This window comes from Myodes glareolus, chromosome 1, assembly GCF_982192425.1.
Source record: "Myodes glareolus chromosome 1, mMyoGla1.1, whole genome shotgun sequence".
Classification (NCBI taxonomy): Eukaryota; Metazoa; Chordata; class Mammalia; order Rodentia; family Cricetidae; genus Myodes; species Myodes glareolus.
The window spans coordinates 44,992,404-45,013,609 of NC_142026.1; the positions used below are offsets into that span (position 1 = coordinate 44,992,404).

At 37.7% G+C, this 21,206-nt stretch overlaps 1 protein-coding gene across 4 annotated transcripts in view; it reads right to left on the reverse strand.

The window, feature by feature from the left end:
• The window catches only part of Fbxl17 (F-box and leucine rich repeat protein 17), a 472,329-nt gene that overhangs the window by 430,021 nt on the left and 21,102 nt on the right, over positions 1-21,206 (reverse strand). For all 4 annotated transcript variants that reach the window (XM_087906001.1, XM_087906004.1, XM_087906010.1 and 1 more), the window contains exons 3-4: positions 19,721-19,978; positions 3,831-3,962 (exon numbers count right to left, since the gene is read on the reverse strand). In XM_087906001.1, the coding sequence (XP_087762127.1) occupies positions 3,831-3,962; positions 19,721-19,978 (390 nt within the window). The remainder of the gene's footprint in view (positions 1-3,830; positions 3,963-19,720; positions 19,979-21,206) is intronic.

The window sequence follows — 21,206 nt, forward strand, 5'->3', positions numbered from 1 at the left end:
TGTACTATCAACTGCAGTGATTCCCAACTGCACAGGAGCTTCAATAGTCTTGGAGAAGATTCAGCTTGTTGAGAGAGCAGAGTAGGAATTCATTGAAAGGCTGATCAAAGCACCAGTCAAACTCTATAGCATCCTGTCTGGCACAGTGTTCTTTCTTAAGTACATCTATTAGTAGTTAATATAACTGGCAAATGAGCCAGTACTTGTCAAAACAAAAACAGTTGACTACTTACACATTTCAGTTTATTACACAAATATGCTTAAGTCCTACGGAAGTTAGTTCTCTGTGATTCAATCATCCAGCAGCACTCAATGAGTTCTAACTTTCTTCTAAGAACCTTAGTAAGAATTATGTTGGCTTCTCTTTAAGGTTTATCACAGCACTTTAAATCCCCCATGAAATAAAAACAAATCCAGATCTTACATCCTTCGGATTTAGGTATATGACACATTATCAATGCAAAAAAACATGAAAACAAAAGTAAGAAAATAAAGCATAACGTCCCAGAATGAATAGCGCCCCCTTTGGAAGGCCAACAGCTAAATCCTGAGGTGACAACAGAAGCACTCCTCTGTGCTTTTGTAACAGGAAAACAAGTGTCAGTCAAGGCAACAAATATTCCCACTAAAGACTAGAAAATGTTTAACATATGAATAGTAACCTTTAATTTATGTTGTTTACCATAAAAATGAAAGCTTAGGGGGGTGGAGAGACGGCTCAGCGGTTAAGAGCATTGCCTGCTCTTCCAAAGGTCCTGAGTTCAATTCCCAGCAACCACATGGTGGCTCACAACCATCTGTAATGAGGTCTGGTGCCCTCTTCTGGCCTTCAGGCATACACACAGAAAGAATATTGTATACATAATAAAATAAATATTTAAAAAAAATGAAAGCTTAGTAAATTCGGCTATGACAAAATATGAATTACCTGAGGCTCCTAGTATATTTTATGGGTTAGAATTTGCACTAAGCAATTTGTAAGTATTTATTATGACACTTAATCTTCAACTATAGCCTGAAAGACAAATATCAATATAACATCATTAGCAAATGAGGTTTAATAATCATCAGTAATTTTTGTAGGGTCACAACACAACTGAGAAACAAAAATGTCAGTCTATCTAGCCCAGAAAACCTAACTCTCTATAAGTTCACACACTCTCAAGTGATTACTTTCATATCAACTTTAAAAGGAAATGTGAGGTGTTTTTATTGTATATTTTCAAAGTAAAAGCATATTTTGAGGTAATAAAAGCACTTGATTTAAGCCATAGTGCTTCAATTTTTAAGTAGTTTTTAAATAGTGTCATCTCAATGGACAGGTGATGCCTGAAAACTCCTTCCACAACTCAAGTTCGTACATGTTAGGCATTTTATTACATTCACAAAGAATGGGTCGCCTTTGAAGACTAGCATTCACAGTGCCAGAAAGCACCAAGAAGGCTTCCAAAGGAAGGAGACAACCAACAGTCCTACCCACTTACAACACCTATAAACCACATCAATGACTAGATGGTATGATAACCCTAAGGGTGCAGTAGTGGTAAGCATACCTTGGTGGTAACCACCAGATCTCATATTGGATTTAAAGCCTGTTCAGTAACAGGAAGACCAACTCTGTCTGGTACTGGAAACCTACCTAATTACTCAGTACATGTGAAATCATGGTAACTAGAGGAGAATCTGCAACCATTAATTTACTAAGCTAGCAAAATCCCTAACAACAATCCATAAACATTTGTCTTTATACCCACAGATAAGCGGTCTTCACCGCAAGGAAACTTCTCTTTGCAACAGAGACCACTACAGAAAACCACAATGAATCCAAAGGCTATTGTGAACCCCAGTCCCAACAGATAGATCTACAAAGCATTCCCTCACCTAATGCTCAGGGAACACTGCAAAACAGGAGGCAGGAAGACTATAAGAGCCAGAGAAGCAGGGAGTTTGCTGAGCCAAACACAAAGTCTCACCAAAGTGACCACCCAAGCATGCGCTGAACAATGACGACATCAAAAGTCTTGCCAAACTGGATGGGGAAAGCCATGAGGCCTCAACCATACAAAAAGAACTACAAGCAACTGAGGAAAGCTGGAGTGGGAGAGGGGAGAGCACACTGACTGGGTATTCAATATCAAGAGGTCAGCTCTGGAAACACAAACACAAATGACTATACAAACTCAACAAGTCATTTTTAGGAATACGTATGTATGCAATAACAATTAGAGAAAGAGGCCATGAATTTGAAGGAGAGTAAGAAGAGGTGTATATAGGAGGGTTTGAATGGAGATGAAAGGCAAGAGGAAAATGTTACGATTATATTATAATCTCAAAGTTTTTTTAAATTTTAAAAACCAAAAATGACAGCAAAAATGTCTACATTTTAAGACATAAGTTTAAAAGCAAGTCTTTTTTTATAAATACATTATTTTCAACACTGGAAACTCCCACTAGCTCCTCCCAAGTGATAATAGTTTCTGGTAATTGATATGAAGTCCCTATCAGTTAAAACTAAATGGCTTTGCGTTTCATTCAGCTATAATTAGGACTGAAATTCAAATAAAGGTACATCACGGATGAACCTAGAAAAAGACACAAAAGATCACATACTATGTAATTCCACTTATATAAGTCATATAAAATAGTCTAATTCATAAAAACAGGAAATAAATTCGCAGTTACCAGGTGCTAGAGAAAAGGAAAATGGGAGAGATGGATGGCTAAAGATCAGAGTTTGATCTAATAAAGAAATGTTATATAATTAGATATTGGTGATGATTGAATAGCTTTATGTATAGTGGTATATTATTGTTGTTTTAATAAATAAAGCTTGCCTAAAGACCAGAGGGGAAAGCAGCCATAAAAGTCAGCCACACAAGCCAGAGAGTGATGGCACACATGTTTAATCCCAGGACTCAGGAGATAACGACAGATGGATCTCTGTGAGTTTAAGGCCACCCTGGGCCACACAAAATTGCGTCTGTCTAAAAGAGAAACAGCACTCACATAAAAGTGATCCCAGCAGTTAGAATAACTCGCCTTTAATCCCAGCACTAGGGAGGTGGAGTCAGGAACGATATGGCTGGGCACAGAGAGGGCTATAAAGGGGAAGAGACAGGAGCTCAGAGCAAAGAGGAGTTTGAGGATTCACGGAGACAGGATCTTGCCCATTCTCTCTGAAGACGTGGTAGAGGTAAAAGGTCTGTAGTGGTTGGCTGCTCTGCTTTTCTGATCTTCAGGTTGAACCCCAATATCTTTCTCTGGGTTTTTATTGTTCGTGCAACATTTATGGATATAATAAAAACAAAGAATCTTATGTGATTACATGTCAATAAAAGAAAACTGAGTAAAGCATTAATACATGTGAGACACATGTGTATGTGCTAAAATATAAAACTTATGGAATTATCTACCCAAATTTACTAGATCTTTCCACCATTCTAAGTAAAAAAAAAAAAAAAGTTTTATTTATAAATGTACACATTCCTGAGCATTAAAATCTCCTTAATCTAGAATTGTTATAATTCCTAGAGGGACCACAGAAACTCCAACAATGGACAGGTTTTGCTAACAAGTTTTATCTGTTCCAGCTGACCTGAGTTAATTCACGTTGGAATTCTTTAAAGACACAATGAGCACGGTAATGAATAATACTCCACACACAAGCATCTATCCGCTTAGACGAGCGCACCGTACAAAGGTCTGGAAGAGATTTCTGCTTTTCAATAAGCAGGATTTGCCACTAGAAAACCAGAAGACAATTTGTAAACAAAATCCAAGGAATTCAAAGGGCAACAAACAGAACAGTGTGAGTGAAACCAAGTACTTACCAATTTGTTTTCCTGCATATATATTCTTTGTAACTTCAGGCAGCCTTTAGCTATGACAATCATGCCTTCATCTGAGATCTTGTAACACTGGCCAAAGTGAATGTCTTTGAGTTCTCTGCATTTTGAGCCCAGCTGTAAACAAAGACATTTGACTCAATGCTCAGAAAATGGCAAAGGCAGCATATTTCTAGTGCGCAGCATTCTAAAGTAGCTATCCCAAAGTTAAAGAACGTTTTGTAAGTTACTTTTAAAATAACATAAACTTAAAGCAGTATTTTATAAAAGCATCTACCTTCTAACAGTCCTGTTTCATCTACCTCATAGTACACCAAAGTACACAGACTCCTTAACAGTTTTAGCTTACACTTTTACTTCTATTAAGTCTTAATAGAATGTAGAGATGGAGAAAAACCTAAATAGACAAATTACAGTACAGTCATAAAAATCAGTATTATATGGCCATTAAAATCTCGGGAGGCAGGAGCAAGCATATCTCTGTGAGCTCAAGGCCAGCATGGTCTACAGAGCTAGTTCCAGGACAGCCAGGGCTGTTACACAGAGAAACCCTGTCTCTAAAAATATGAAAATATATATACACTTTTATAGTATAATATGTATGTGTTTAAATGAACATGCACATATACAAAGAGACTGACATACATTACCAACATGCAAAACAATTAGCTTTGATTAATGACAGCATAGAGGCTTATCCCTCTGACTTTTTATTACTTGCTCTTTAAATTAGCACACCGAGTACTGCTTAATTATGGTATTTTCAAGCAAAATTTGTTATGGCTGATTCTCCTGCCCCATCACCTCCCTTTCCTTCATCCCCTCTCCCTATACCTTACCCCTCCATCTTCCCAGTCTCCTGTTTTCATGTCACATGGATACCCTTGTCTGCTCCTTCCTCAGAAAAATTGATCTCTTGATCTCCTAATTTCTCAAGTTTTGCCCATACTCCTCTCCCCAGTCTGTCTGTCTGTCTGTCTGTCCCTCTGTGTGTGTGTGTGTTAAAAACTGAAATTCCTATGAAACAGAACATGCAGTCTCTGTCTATCTCTGGGTCATTCTGTTTTAAAAAACTACAGATCCATGTATTATTCCTGCAAATTTAACAGTTTCACATATCTTTACAGCTATGCAGATTTCCACTGTGTATTGTATTTTTATTATCCAGTCATCTACTAATGGGCACCTAAGCTGGCTTCCCATCCTTGCCATACTGAATAAGCAGCAGGAACCACGGCTGCACTAGTACCTGTGCTAGGATGCAGAGTCCTGCGAACACATATGCTCAGAAGAGGTGTGGCCAGGTCGTAGGGTAGACTGGCCTGTATTCTCTGAAGACCCTCCACACTGACTTCCAAAAAGGCTACACTAGTTTACACACCCATCAGGTGTGAGCAAGGCCCTCTCTCCCCACACCCTCACCATGATTTACTGTCATTGCTTCTGACTGGAATGAGATGAAATCTCAAAGTTATTTTAATTTGCATTTTCCTGATGGCTAAGGACACTGAACAGTTCTGTAAATATTGGCTATTTTTGTTTCTTCTGAGAATTGTCTGTTTCATTAGCTCATTTCCTTTCATTTTAGAGGGAATATTTGATTTTTTTCAGTTCTTCATAAATTGTAGATATTGGTTCTTTTCTGAAGTACAGCTGGCAAGGACTTTATCCTCTTTTGCAATATGGCTATACATTCTGCTGACACTTTTAATTTTGTAAAATCTCATTTGATAATTTTGAGGATTATTTCCTATTCAGAAGATTCCTGTCTACATTCTACCTTTAAGTGTATTTCGTGCTTTGTTTTTTTTGTTTTTGTTTTTGTTTTCAGGCTTACCATCAAGGTCTTTGAGCCACTTGGAATTGTTATTTTTTTTACAGTGTGAAAGACGTCTGTTGAATACTTTGTTTTTTTACCTGCTGCATGTGCTGGCACTTTGGTCAAGCATTACACGATCAGAGCTGTGTGGGTTTATCTCAGGGTCCTCTCTTCTGTCCCACTGGTTTACATACCTTATTTTTCTGAAAGTATGTTTTGGTCTTGACACTATAGGTGGGTGGTAGGCTTCTAAGTCAGGTATTAGAATACCTTCAGCTGTGTTCTATCTCCTTAGGAATTTTTCAACTGTTCTTGGTTTTCTATGTTTGACTCTTTTCTAGTTCAGTAAAGAATGTCACTGGAATTTTGATGGTGATTGTATTAAATCTGTATATTAATTTTGATAATACAACCATTTCATAACATTAATATTGCTAATCTAGAAGTACGGATGATCTTGCCATTTTCTGGTATTTTCTTTGGATTCTTTTTTCAGTGTCTTCAAGTTTTCAATGTAGAAGTCTTTCACTCCTTTGATTAGGTTTATTCCTAGATACTTCTAAAGAATATTTTCCCTAATTTCTTTCTGGAAGAGTTTGCTTTTAGTATATAAGAAAGTCACTAACTTTTGCATGTATATTTTGTATCTTGTGACTTTGCTGAAAATGTTTACTAGATCTAGGAGTTTTCTAGTAGAGTACGTAGGGTCCTTTAAGCATAGAATCATGCTGTCTATGAATTAGGAAAATTTTACTTCTTCCTCTATTTTCATCCCTTATTTTATCCTTTTATCCTTTATAAACATACAAGTTTATGTCTTGCTGCTCTGGTTAAAACTTCAACACTACCAAAAGAATGGCAAGAGTGGAAATTCTTCTCATTACAGATATCAGAAAAAATAGTTTTCCCCATTTAGTATAATGTTGGCTATTTGCTGGAGACAGTAATTACTGTTTTATGGTATGTTCCTGTTATTCCTAATTCCCCAGGACTTTCATAATGAAGGCAAGCTAAACAGCCGGGTGCTCTTCTGGGTCTGTGGAGATATGTGATTTCAGTCCCTGTCCTTACTTGTGCTGAGTATTTTTGAATGAATAAAAAATACTGATCAAAGTTGTACATGCAAAGCTCTCTTTAAGACTTTTCTTTTTTTTCAGTGCAGAAGATTTAACCCAAGGGATGTATGTACTACACAAGCACTCTTCCACTCAACCATCCCTGACAAAAGAGACTTCTTTGAAATGGACAAGTACAAGATGACATGATTGTTAATCTTTATAATTCAATGTCATAGTTAACTCCAGATCTTCAAACTATGTCAATGCATAAAACTGAAGGTTACTACAAGAGTAGAAAACAAGAACATGAATTCATTTTCATACCATCATCTACCTATAAGCAAAACACCATGGTAAGGTAACTACAGCACCACTGTAGTGCCATAGCTAAACTGGTGATTTGGGGCATAATATAATTTGGACATAATCTGAGACATTATTGTGATTGCAAATACTTAGAAATACTTTCATTACCATTACTATTCATCATTCTTATTAATATCAACTGCCAAATCCCATTGAATTCATCAAAAGGCACAGGTACATTTCTAGGACTACACTAAGAAAGGTGAACCCAAACCAGTATTACAAGTCTGAACTGGTTCACATGTGTCTGACAGAGATAAAAACAGGACTATTCAAAGTCTGCTAAGCACCACTTAACCCTCAGACATCTCTATTACTTTCGACATGGCCCATGGTCCTGTTCCACAATTAGCAGGAGACTGCTTTTCTTGGCAAGAGAAAATACCAGAGCTCTGAGTATTTGGGAATAGAGCACAGAGTTTGACTTCTGGCACTAAGAGCAAAGGAAAATTATTGATAAATCTAAGATTACATGGAAGTTCATACTTGTAGAACTGGAGGAACTTTTAAAACTCTATTAAATGTTCCAAACTGAAGAGGTTCATCCACACGCCTAGCACAGATGAGCAAAACAGACATATCAGCATACAAATCATCGTGCAAGTCCACAATTCTAGCTATGAAGACGATTCTCTAGATTTCAAACAAAATTTAGATTCACACAAAGGAATGAATTAAGAATGCCTCAAACTTAATAATGTTAAAAATAAAGCCACAGAGCAGCATCATCAAATCTTGAATGAGTGAATTTCTAGAGCAGAAATCTGCACCCAAAACTTGAATTAAGCCTGAAAGTAGAACTAAAGGTTTAATTGGCGGGGGGGGGGGGGGGGGGGGGGCTGTTGTTTGTTTCCAGACACTTAAGTTCTCAAAAATTTATCTCCCATGTATTTTTAATAAGGATGGTATTTTAAAAGGTACCCTAAACTTGATAGTAATGGCACACACCCTTAATCCCAGCACTCAGGAGGCAGAGGCAAGTGGATCTTTTTGAGTTCGAGGCCAGCCAGGTTGACAGAGCTCATTCTAAGACAGCCAGGCCTACACATAAAAACCTTGTCTCAAAAAAATAAATATAAATATAAATAAATAAATAAAATAAAGGTGTTCTACAAAACATAACACTATATCAAAAAGAGAAGACATAACAACTAGGTAATAGGAAATCAAACCCAACGTCAAGATGAAAAGAACTAACGGATCACGCTGAAGACATATTAAGATGGCATTGCTGTAACCGTATACAAGAAGCCCAGGTTATCGTCTTCAGGGTGCCCTAGCTAAGTTTAAGAAGGCAATTCCATTCAGCTGCAAAACATAGATGCACTAATGCAAGGAAATCTTTGAGCTCCACTAGTGCCAAATATAAAACTGACTGAAGAAGGTAGAAAGACACTAAATCCAATCAAAGAAAAATACTGTAAAGATTGTAGTACATCATTATAAAATGTGAATAACAACACTCATTTAACAAAAAGCACAACAGAAATTCTGTCACAAGATGAAAGGATAAGAGTCAGAGAAAGCTGTGTAAGAGGGCTGAATTCTGGAAAAAGGAAGCGGCTGTCTAGCTGAAGTGGATAAGCAGATAAGCAAGGTAGAAAAAAGGCTTCCTCCTTCCAGAGGAAGTAAAAATAGTTGACTCCTAGAGGGTACACTGATCCCTCTTTAATTAATAAAGGAGAAGTGCTCATCTCATCTCTACACTCCTTCACTTACAAACTACTGCTCATAAAAAGCAAGCGCTCTTGACTGCTCTGACCGGGACACCTCGGTTGGTCTGCTTTATCCAGCTATGACTACGTTAGATAGCCAACTGTCAGAGTCGTGTTAACAAGTTTATTTAGCTCCAAGAGAAACAATATCCTCTACTTAAAGTTTCTGACAAATAAATATGATATAATTTATTCCAGCACTGTTTCTTTGTTTTATTCTCAATCTATTTGATTCTGGGCAAAATAGGACAGACCTCCCTCTGACCTCAGCAATTATGCATCAGAAAGAAGACTGACAAGTAAGATGGTTTACATACAAGGAATGACTAGGGCTTCGGTGATAAGACTTCAGGCTAAGACAAGATATTTAAGTTGATTGCATGGAATGCTAACATTTACAAGTGATTCTGATGGTTTTACCTACAAGGGAATGACATCATGGCAAGGAAAAAGACCAACTCATTCTGTTAGTTCAAGCTAGTTATTAGAGAAGAGTGCCTCAGGAAGCAAGCTAGTATGACTCACTACGAAAGGAGTAAACACAAGTTAATGGCATGTCACTATGGTCACTATTTTAGACAACATCCCCCACAAAGTGGAGGAATCCTGACTGAACTGATTATTCTTATTTTATACATAAATGTCCCAAGTTCTAGACTTGGGCACTGTCAAGTCAGTAAATTTTATTGACGTCCTTCAAATCTCTCAGTGTTGTAATGTGGACCATGACCCAGAGTAAAACGCTCAAAGAGAATCAACCAATCCTTGTACCTTTCTCTGTAAGCTTTCCCAAGTCTCATCCCACAGAAATGGCATACAAGTCTTCTAAACACGAGATTCTCTATCAAGGAAGAAGATACTGAAGACAATGACACTATGACCCTGCCAAGTGGAGAGATTTCCATTAGATCCCAATCAGTTGAGACACACACAAAAACAAGTTGTGCCTTAAAAATAAGATAAATCCCTGTCTGAGTCTCTGTTCTTGCTGTAAAGAAACACCATGACCAAGGCAACTTGGGGAAGAAAGTTTATGGGTTTACACTTCCATATGACTGTCCATCACCAAAAGAAGTCAGAACAGGAACTCAGGGCAGGAATGTTGAGAACGGAGCTGATGCAGAGGCCATGGTGGAGTGTTGTTTACTAGTTTCTTCCTCACGGCTTGCTCAGCCTGTTTTCTTATCGAATTCAGGCCCACCAAGCAGGGGTGTCCCCATCTACATTGAGCATTAATTAAGAACATGTTTTACCGGATTATCTGCTTACATCTGGAGGCATTTTCTTAATTGAGGTTCCCTCCTCTCAAATGACTATAGTTTGTGTCAAGTTGACATAAAGCTAGCCAGCATAACCAGTGAACAAGGCTTCATCTAGACCATCAAGTAGAAAGATCTGGGAAACACTATGAACTTTCCACAGATGCACCAGAATGGGCAGAAAACAGAGCATATGAGAAATAAGTTGATCAACCAGGAATTACTACATCCATTAATGAAACAATTTCTGTTTTCTAGTCTCCTGTGTCCTAACGGCATAAAAAGTCAAGCAAACTCAAGAGTCAGCACTCTTCCCATCCATCAAAGAAACAAGTGGTGTGGGAGAATTGTCTGTATTCTGTCAATCATATTTTAATAAAACGCTGATTGGCCAGGCAGGCAGTATAGGCGGGAAAGCCCGACAGGAAGTAGGGGTGGAGCTAAGAGACTGGGAGTATTCTGGAAGCAGAAGCTCCCTCAGCCACTCCTGCGCAGACCACCGAAGAGGCAACATGTAAGCTGTCACACTGAGAAAGGTACTGAGCCCATGTGGCTAACATAGATAAGGATAATGGGGTAATATATGTTATAAGAGTTAACAAGATGGCGGGGGTGGGAGGGTTGTTGGAAGGGGAGAGGGTTAGAGAGAAGGGAGTAGGGGAGGAATGGAGAAAGCTCGGTTGACCGGGATGGGGGGAAGGGAGGAAGGATGAATATGGGATCAGGGAAGAATATATTTCAACTAAGGGAGTCATTTTAGGGTTTACAGGAAACTTGATTATATATGGGATCCCAGGTCCAAGGAGAGATCCCCAGATTGTTCTCTGGACAGAGGAGAGGGTGCCTGAACCGGCCTTGGCCCATAACCATACTGATGAATATTTTGCTTATCACCATAGATCCTTCATCTGGCGTTGGATGGCGATACAGACGGAGACCCACATTGGAGCACCGGACTGAGCCCCCCAATGTCCAAATGAGGAGCAGAAGGACGAAGAAAATGACGAAGGACTGCGAGGGATGCTATCACCCACTGATACAAGGGGTCGGATCTAATGAGAGTTTACCAAGGCCAGTTGGACTGCGACTGAACAAGCACGTGATCCAACCAGATTCTCTGAATGTGGCCGGATTCTCTGAATGTGGCTGGCCTGGAGTCTTTCTGAGAAGCCATTGACAATGACACTGGGACTAGTTTCCTCTGCATATACTGGATTTTGGGGATCCAGTCTGTTTGGATACTCACCTTCCTGGACCTGGAGGGAGGGGGGAGGAACTTGAACTTCCCACAGGGCAGGAAATCCTGACTGCCCTTAGGGACAAAGAGGGAGGAAGAGAGGGAGGGGGGGAGTGGGAGGGTGTTGGGAAGAGGGGCGTAAATGGAAACTTTTATAATTTAATAAAATTACTTTCAAAAAAAAAAAAGAGTTAACAAGAAGCCTGACCTAATGGGCCAATCAGTTTATAACCTTATGGAGTCCTGTGTGTAATTTCTCTTTGGGATTTGCGGCTGTTTGGGTACCGGGCGGGACGGAAACCCCAACAAGCCGGCCCTCATGCTACAAACAAGAACACAGGGCAAACTGCTACAGAGGATCACACGTTACCAGAACTGAGACCTCCTGCCCCGTCACACACACACTGTACAAGCCTCACAAACATAAGTTCCCAGATGGATCAGAGAAAAATCACTTCATGATTCTGGCCGTGGAAGAAAGTATTCTGATTACACCAGAAAATTCCAGGTTGTCTTGTTTCATTTTATTTTAAGACAAGGTCCAACCATGTAACCCTGGCTGGCTGAGCAATCTCAGAGATCCGGGTGCTGGGATTAAAGCTATGTGCCACATGCCTGGCAACAGTTCTTCCTTAACTGAGATTGTCCTCAGGAGAAACCCTTCACCTGAGCTTCACAGGCTGGAGTTTTGTCCGAGCCAAATCCCCTGAGAAGTCCCTCTCCTTGGGACATACCTAACTCTGTCAGCTGTGCTCATCCTATCCCACCTAAGGCAGAAGAAAAAAATAGAATCACCAGGGGATTTTATTTAACACTGCAGGCGCACACTCACCAAAAGGTTAAAAGCCCTCATCACAGGACTATCGAAGACTCCCTCTACCATACACAATCCTTCCCACACTCTACTGAAGGCTCATTTACAGAAGTGCCATTTGTCAAAATAGAATATTCACAAAGTATATTAAAAAGTACAGATGAATACCTAGAAAGGGAAAAGAGAATTAAAAATCATTAGAACCAGAATCTGACAGATCTGGAATGCTGAATTTTTAGACCAGGATTTTTTTTAATTATGTCTAATATACTGAGGGCTTTAATGGAAAACATAGGCTACTATGCACATACATAAGTTAACAAATAAATTTATTAGATGTGCATAGTACAAAAACTTAGAAGCATATTAAATAAGCATATTTTATTAAAATTTCAGTTAATTTTAAAAGGACCTGAGTAGATGAAACTGTACATTGAGGGTTTTAAGTTGAGACAAAAAGAAAGCACTCCAAAGAAATGATTCAGAAATATAGGGAAAAAGATATCACAATTATTAACTTAAAAAAGCTTGGAATAGTTATACTAATTTAAGACAGGACAAACTTCAGTTTAAGAAATTAACCAGAGCCAGGTGGTGGTGGCATATGCCTTTAATCCCAGAACTTGGAAGGAGACAGAGGCAGGCGGATCTCTGTGAGTTGGAGGCCAGTCTGGACTACATGAGCTAGTTCCAGGACAGGCTCCAAATCTACACAGAGAAACCCTGTCTCAAAAGAACCAAAAAAAAACAAATAAAAAATAAAAATTTAAAAAAAAAGTTAACCAGGAAACAAACAATGACAAAGGGGACAAAACACACCAAGATGTCGTAATAATCAATGACAGAGTATGCAAGTAATCATAAAAAATGAGAATGTGTGAAGCAAAAGCTAGTACAAAAAAAACAAATCTATTACGATGGTTATGGATATTAATATCCTGCTGTCCCAAATTAGCAGATCTACCAGACAGGACAAAACAAACAAAACAGTAAGGATACAACAGAACTGAATTCAACTACATAAGCAATTGTCTGGATAAAATGGATATTATAGACCATCTCATTCATTAAGACAAGGATAAAGATTCTCAAAAAGTTCACAAGAATTATTCAGCAAGGCTGATTAAATTTTGGATCATAAAAGTCAACTTAACACAGCTTAAAAAAAAAAGCAAGTATACACTGTTGTGAGACCACTAATTAAATGAAAAATTAGTAACAGAAACATCATTGAATTTTTCAAATATTTACAAATTAAGCAATGTTTCTTTAAATAACACATGAAAGGGGGAGGGACAGGGGGAGGAGGGAAAAAAGCCAAGCTTCAAGAATCACTTGAAAACATTCTCAACTAAATGAAAGTTCAACACATCCAATTTTACAGACCAGATCAAAAGCATTTGTTAGAGAGGAGATACATACATAACTTGGATGCTACTGTAAAGAGTGTCTGGCTTCTGTTTGACTTTTTTAATCCTGGGACTTCAATAAAATTTTGCCTAATTTTTTTAATGTTTTCTATAAACAAAAGCATGTCACCTCAGAGGCAGCTTCATTTCTTTCTTTTTATGTTAATGCATTTCCCATGTTGAACCATGCTTAGATTTTTGGGATTAATCACACTTGTTCATAACAGGATATTATTTAGACATCCGCTGAATTCCGCTAAGACCTTGCTAAGAACTGTTACAAATGCATTAAAGAGATCCTCGGTTGCTTTTGTTGACTCGCTGACTGGTCAGATGGCTGGCTAGTTAGTTATATTTACAAATAAGCTGCCTCAAGCTTTTTGGAAGAATCAGAAAAGGTTAGTGTTAATTCTCCTTTAAATGTTAAAAGTTACCAGAGATTGATTCTTCAATAATTCAATCCCCTTACTTATTTTAAGTCTGCAAATTTTCTAATTCTTGGATCAGTTTGTAGTTTTATTCCTAGGTATTTGTTCATTTCTGGCTAATTTGATTGTGAAGCTACTCATTTTTTATATTTTACGTAACTCAGTAGTAATGTCCACTTTTACTTAGGATTTAGTAATTTGAGTCTTTTCCTTGCCCCTATCACCACCCTTACTAAATAAACTTAAAGTCTGTCTATTTGAAGGCTTATTTAAAGGAATCTATTTTGGTTTTGCTTTTTCGATAATCTCCTGCTCTTGGTTTTATGACTGATTATTGCTATCTTCCTTCTCCTAGTCTTCGGGTAGGCTTGCTCTTCATCCATGACCCTTCAGATACACCGAGGCTAATGATGTGAGGTCTAGCACTGCTTACCAGAAGCTGTGAAACTATAAGTGACCATGCTGTCTCCCAGACACCCTGCTGTGCTGTATTTTACTTTTACTCATCCCAAGGTACTTCCTAAACTCCTTTGTGATTTCTCCCCTGAGCCACTGGGTATGAGTACATTGTTCAAATTCCAAATATTTGAGGATTTTACAACTGTCTGATTTCCAGTTCATTCCATCATGGTCCAGTAAAACTACTTTGTTTAATTCAGCAGTTTTAAGCTTGTTAAAAGACAGTCTATTTATAAGAAAATCCCATGTGTACATAAAGATATGTATTCTTCCATTTTCTTATCATTTATACACAATTTTCATTTTCCGCTAGTGCTTTGTGAATGATTTTCCTCAGCTCTTTGAGTATACTTTAAAAAAAAAAAAAAGCTGATTTAAATGTTTATCTCAGAAGTGCACTGCTCAGGTTTCCTCAAGGAAACCTGGCTGTCCATTGTTTAAGATCTTTCAGTGTGCTGCATTTTTTATTCTTGCATGCCTTGTGACTTTAGTCCAAAATTATTCAAAGGGCTAGAAAGATGGCTCAGTGGTTAAGGTCAGCTGCTACTTCTGTACAGGACTCGGATTCAGACATGAGCATCCATGACGAGCAGCTCATAACACCTATAAATCCAGTTCTGGGATCCAATGCCCCTGCTGGTCTCCATAAGCTTTTTTACATAGTGATGCATTCATATCCACTCAGGCACACATACACAGATAAAATAAAAATAAGCAAATAAATTAAGTAGAATAATATAATTTGGTGACTTGGGAGATTTAGACTCTCCTCCAGTTCATGAGATTTACTGTTTTGGCAGCAAGGATTTCATAAGAGGTTTCCAGAAATAACAAGTTTAAAAGCAAAACAATCTGCCCACCCACCACCACACACACACTCTCTCTGCCTAGTCTTTGCAACCTGGCTCTGTGATTGGCTACTATCTTAACATTCCTCTTGCTATGCCCTGCCTTTTACTTTCTATACGAACTAAGCCACAGTTCTACCATTCATTATTTCTTTGAGTTTTAGTCACCCCTTTCTTGTTCTTACTGGGAGAAGGAGTGGGAGGGTGTTTATGAGACAGGAGTATTACTATGTAGATGCATGCAATGATGAAAATTTAGTCTTAGGTTTTCATAAACATGTATCCTGACATGAATCCACATGACTTTCCAAACTCTCCTGTATACAATGATGCTCTGACTGTCCTGATGTTTCTGAGATGACACTAAAAATTAAAATGTCTCCCCCAGACATTTTATCTGAAGCCTCAGGAAGGCTACTGTATAGCTTCTCATATGTTGTACAAAGCAACTACATGATTTTTTTTCTATTTACCTTAAAATATTTTCAATCTATGTCTACTGCCTTTCCAACATAAAAAGTAGGAGATATATATATATATATATATATATATATATATATATATATAAAAATACCTGCATCACTCCTTCAAGTAGTTCCCCAATAAATTAGATACACACACACAAACACAGAATAACTTTCAAATAAGATCTGTACTATTCCCTCTGGGACCGAGGACCTGCACCCCACACTGGGAATGCAATTGCTATCTTTATGATTGCTGTCAACCAAGGAAAAAACTGGAACACAGACTGGGTTGTGGGGGGTAGCTGTTTTATTTTTGTTTTTTGTTTTTAAGTCACAATGCTATATTCCTCTACTCTTAGTTGGCCTTTTCTTGTTTTTGTTTTGAGGCGTTGGTTTGTTTTGCTTTTTGATGTAGTTCTGACTGGCTTGGAGAGCTCTCTGTAGACTAGGCTACTGGCATCTACTCCAATGGCTTGTCTCTTGACAATCTATCTTCCCTTACCTGCTGTGGCCCTTTGATTCCAGTGGGAACCCAGAAGATCCAGCACCTCAGTTGCTTTTAAACAATTCCACAGAGCTTTAGAGCTGCCTGTTCAAATATTTTGCTCATGGACTGAGGTTTACTGATTGTTTCTGTTTGTTTGTTTGTTTGTTTGGGCAGTGCTAGAGACTGAAACCAGGACCTTGTGTAGTCTAAGCAAACATCCTACCACTAAGCTGTATCTCTAGCCTAAATATTTATTTTTTGAAAAATAAAAAACTCATAGCACACAGAGACTGAAATTTACTGATGATTTAATTTTAGGTACTATTTTAATTTTAATAATTTAATATGGAAAAAATCTACAGCGGCTTATTTTCAGAAATATTTGAGTTCCACAATTCAAACTGGATTGTGACTGTCACACAAAATAGTAACAATGTATATTACTTCTTAAGCTTATTTTAATGATTTGAATATTAACAATCACTTCCTTGAAAACAGCTGCTAGATGATAAAATATTAAGAAAACTAGATAGCTTATTACTCTTAATTAAATTGCTCTTTCCCCCAGATTCATGACTATAATCTAAGACAACAATGACAGAGATACAATATACTCATAAAGTTTTTCCATTGGTAAGATAATTTCTATGGAGATACAACTATCAACATTCAAAGAATGATACTGTATAAAGAAGATAATGTTCAGTCAAAACAGCCCAACTTGTTGGCAGGGTAAATCAGCAGATAAAAGTGCTTGCCACCAAGTCTACTGGCCGGAGTTCAATCCCTGGGACCCAGAAGAGAGATGGCTAGAGTTGACTGCTGCAAGTTGTCCTCTTCCCTCTACCTGTGCATCATGGGATGTGCGCACACACACACACACACACACACACACACACACACACACAATGAATTTACGGGGGGGGGAGCAGCAAGGTGGCCCAGTGGGTATAAGCACCAGCCACTAAACCTGACTACCTGAGTTTGAACCCTGAAACCTACACAGTATAAGGAGAGAACTAACTACCTCAAGGTGTCTCTAGCCTCTACATGTACACTATGGCATGTGCACACACACACATCCACAAAACTAAACGAAGAGGAAAAACTTTTAAACCGCAAAAATTTTAAGTATATCACACAGTCTGAAAAGCATTATCAAGCTTTTATTTGAATTCAATACTTTAAATATCATAGTCTTGATCTGTTAAAGCTTTAAATTGAAATGCTTTTAAGTAATTGTTTGAAAAAAATAACTCAAAAAGCATATACATCTCATGTTTGCTAAAACCAGTAAAAATTGTAGCACTTATAAAGGAAAGATAGTTCAAAGACATTATCAATAAAAAGCTCGTGTGCATTTCTGAAACACTTGTCAGTTTACTGTCAGAAGTGAGGGGTGAATCAACAGTCAATTAACTGCTAAATTACTGAGTTCAAGGAAAGAAAATAATTATAGAAAACTGTTAATCATGAATAGCTCATCATAAAAATATTGGTTTACTAAACCATAATACACTCCACAGCACAATTATCAAATATCAGTAGGTTATAAAATTAATTCACTAGGTGAGTCAAGGGCAACATTTATTTAACACAGTAATATATAGAATAAAAAAGGAAACAAAGGTACATTGCATAAAATCCATTCTCTCTCTACTAAACTGTCAGTCAGAGCAACCTATATAAACATCCCAGCCTTGGCCACACCTTGCTACAGCACAGGTAAGAATGGGAAAAAGGTACTCTATACTACAATGGGATTCCTATGTGATTATTCAAGAATAAAATTAGCTATGGAGGAAATAGACAACTTTCCTACTTCAATCAGAATATTGCATTGTATGAAGCTTCTTCATAATCCAAAAACCAAAAATTTAAAACAAATATCAAAACAAGCTATAAACTCTTAAAATGACTCATATAATAGAGATTTACAAAATCAATTTCAAAGTTGCAAAGTTTTTAATATTTGATTGTTTGATTGTTACAACATAGTCTGTCCCTTAAAAAACTTGCTAATTTCCCTCTGCTTCAACCACAACTCTGACTTTATTCTTTTTCACAAGTATTACTCAGAACATCCTCGTGAGACTGCTAATGTGAAGCCTGTTGTGTTACATGACACTTAAATATGCAAAGACTATTAATATACTGACATTTTAAAAGTTTCTTTGTGAACTATGAAACGCTGAAAAAAAAAATCACATAAGAAATAAAATCATGCTACACTCATAAAAATGTGTATTTCCCCAGAAAAGAGTAATTTAATTGAGTTTAGGAATGTTGTAAAATGCTTTACCTATCCAAGGTAGAAATGAAATCAGAAAATATTAAAATAGAAAAACTGTTATTTCATAGCATGCCTGGGCAATGACACAGGCTCCCTTCTTTGCATGCTGGTGACATCTTTAATAAACACAGAGAGTAGGTCACACTCAGTAGACTCCATTCAAGACAGTCTTCCCAAAGTTCTCATCATTCAAATTTCAAAACATTCATATATAATACTTCAACTTCATGAATGAGTAATCCACTCTGTCAGGAAATGTTAAATGCTATTCCAAAAGGAAGCGTATAAAAAGGAAGCATAGGATTGCAGAGATGGTTCAGAGGTTAAGGGCACCAACTGCTCTTCCAGAGGTCCTGAGTTCAATTCTCAGCATTCACATGGTGGCTCATAACCATCTATAATGAAATTTGGTGCCCTCTTCTGGCCTGAAGGCATACATGCAGTCAGAACATTACATAATAAATAAACCGTTAAAAAAAAGTGTAATATTGAGCTGATTTAATTCCAATTATTAAGCCAAATACATACAATTATCATTTTTTTCTTATTTTATGCCCTTCAATTTGAACTTCCATTTATGCTTTAAAAAACTGGTATTTTAAACTATGTTTAAAATATGCCATCTGGTAACATAAAAGTGAAATTAAAAGTTAGCTTTTAAAAACTTATTCTGGGGCTGGAGAGATGGCTCAGTGGTTAAGAGCACTGACTGCTCTTCCAGAGGTCCTGAGTTCAATTCCCAACAACCACATGGTGGCTCACAGCCATCTGTAATGAGACCTGGCACCCTCTTCTGGCATGCGGGTATACATGGAGGCCGAATGTTATATACATAATAAATAAATAAATAAAACTTTAAAAAAAAACAAAAAAAAATCAAATAAATAAATAAATAAATAAATAAAATAAAAACTTATTCTGTCCAATCCAAATATTGTAACTTAAAGCAAAATCTGGTATAGATCAACTTAAAAAATAAGAAAATAAAAATTAAAATTTAAAAAGGAGTTAATAAAATGGTTGGTCACAGACATTAGGCACTTGGTGTAAAACACAGCAAAATTAAAACATCTGACAGTCACCACCTGCCTAGGCAAACAGTCATCACTGCACAGAAAAGATGGCTCGTCGTTTGTAATGCAGCAACTATTCAAACTGCTGCTGCAAAAGGTTTTTAATTAGTGTGTGAAAGCACTCAATAAATGCCATTATTTACCTGCTTGAGTCCTTCATCAGTAAGTTTGTCCTGGTTGCCTACATGCACTTTCTGCAGTAAAGGACAGTGAGAGGCAACTGCAATAATGGAGGTGTCGGAAAGCTGTTTACACCTGTAGGCTGTATACCTAAGAAGTCCAGGACACTTAAATGCTAAGACACACACGCCAGTGTCAGACATACTGCGACAATCAGAAATGTTGATTTCAATTATATTCTGACTTCTCGATGCAATTTTTTCCAATAATTCATCAGTAACCTAAGGGAAAAAAAAGAATAAATTAAACTTTGTTCAAAAGGGGAAATTACTTTGTACAATTCCTATCAATAAGTAATAATTGTATTATAATATGGAAAACACAATGAAAAGAAAAATTTTCTTCTAAAGTATATCAGGAACTGTGATATAATAAAACACACACACACACACACACACACACACACACACTTTTTCTTTGTTTCCAGTTTCCAGTACAATTTCCTAAAACCTTGGGAAGTTTTTGAGTGTCAGAGTGTAGCACGAATAGTAAAAACCCAGAGACAGATACTGGGGTTCAGCCTGAAGATTAGAGAAGCAAAGCAGTCAGTCACTGGCTATTACTGCTACCTCAGTCCAAAATGGTGACCCAGCCTCCAGGAATCCTCAGACTGAGACTCAGCATGAGACCAGTCTTATATTCCTCTTTAGTGCTGGTATTAAAGGCATGCACTACCACCACCCGGCCTCTCTGGTTAACTAGTGTGGTTGCTGGGATTAAAGGTGTGTGCCACCGCTGCCTGGACTACATGGCTGACTAGTCTGGCTACTTTGCACCGATCTTCAGGCAAGCTTTATTTATTAAAACATAAATAATCTACCACTATTTCAGAGTCATGTTACTCATAACAAGGTTCTTTGAGATTTCCTGAACAGAGTAAAGAGATGAATGAGAGTGGGGCTCCTTACAGCTTCAGGATCAAGTGTGGTCACTATAAAGACTACACAGGTAGCACTAGAGACGTAGGTCTGTGGAAGAATGCTTACCTGGCATGCAAGAGTCCTGGGTTCAAACTCCAGTAAGGAAAACAAACACTAAACAGGTGATCAGAGACTAGATCTGTCATCCTTCTAACCCCCTAAGGAGGTTAGAAAAGTTTGCTGGAGATTAGGTTATAAAAACTCTTCAGCAAAAGCTAATCATTAATACTGAAGGGCTAAAGACTGAACTATCCCTATCTTGACTTGTAACTTTTCCATGTGGATGTTTCTGATTGTATCCTTAATTATAAATCAGAAAATAAAAGTAGAATCTTGTCCTGTTCTCACTAGACAGTTGCAATTACTTTAGCTGGGGCACCCGAGCTTTCACTGTCTGCTGTAGAACGGCTGCCCCCTAAGATCTGCAAGTGACATATGAGGGCAGGCAGGGTTACAGGGCCTTAACCTATGGGGTCTGCGGCTGTTGTATGGAATAAGCCCCATGGATCTGGTCCTAGACGTGGTATGA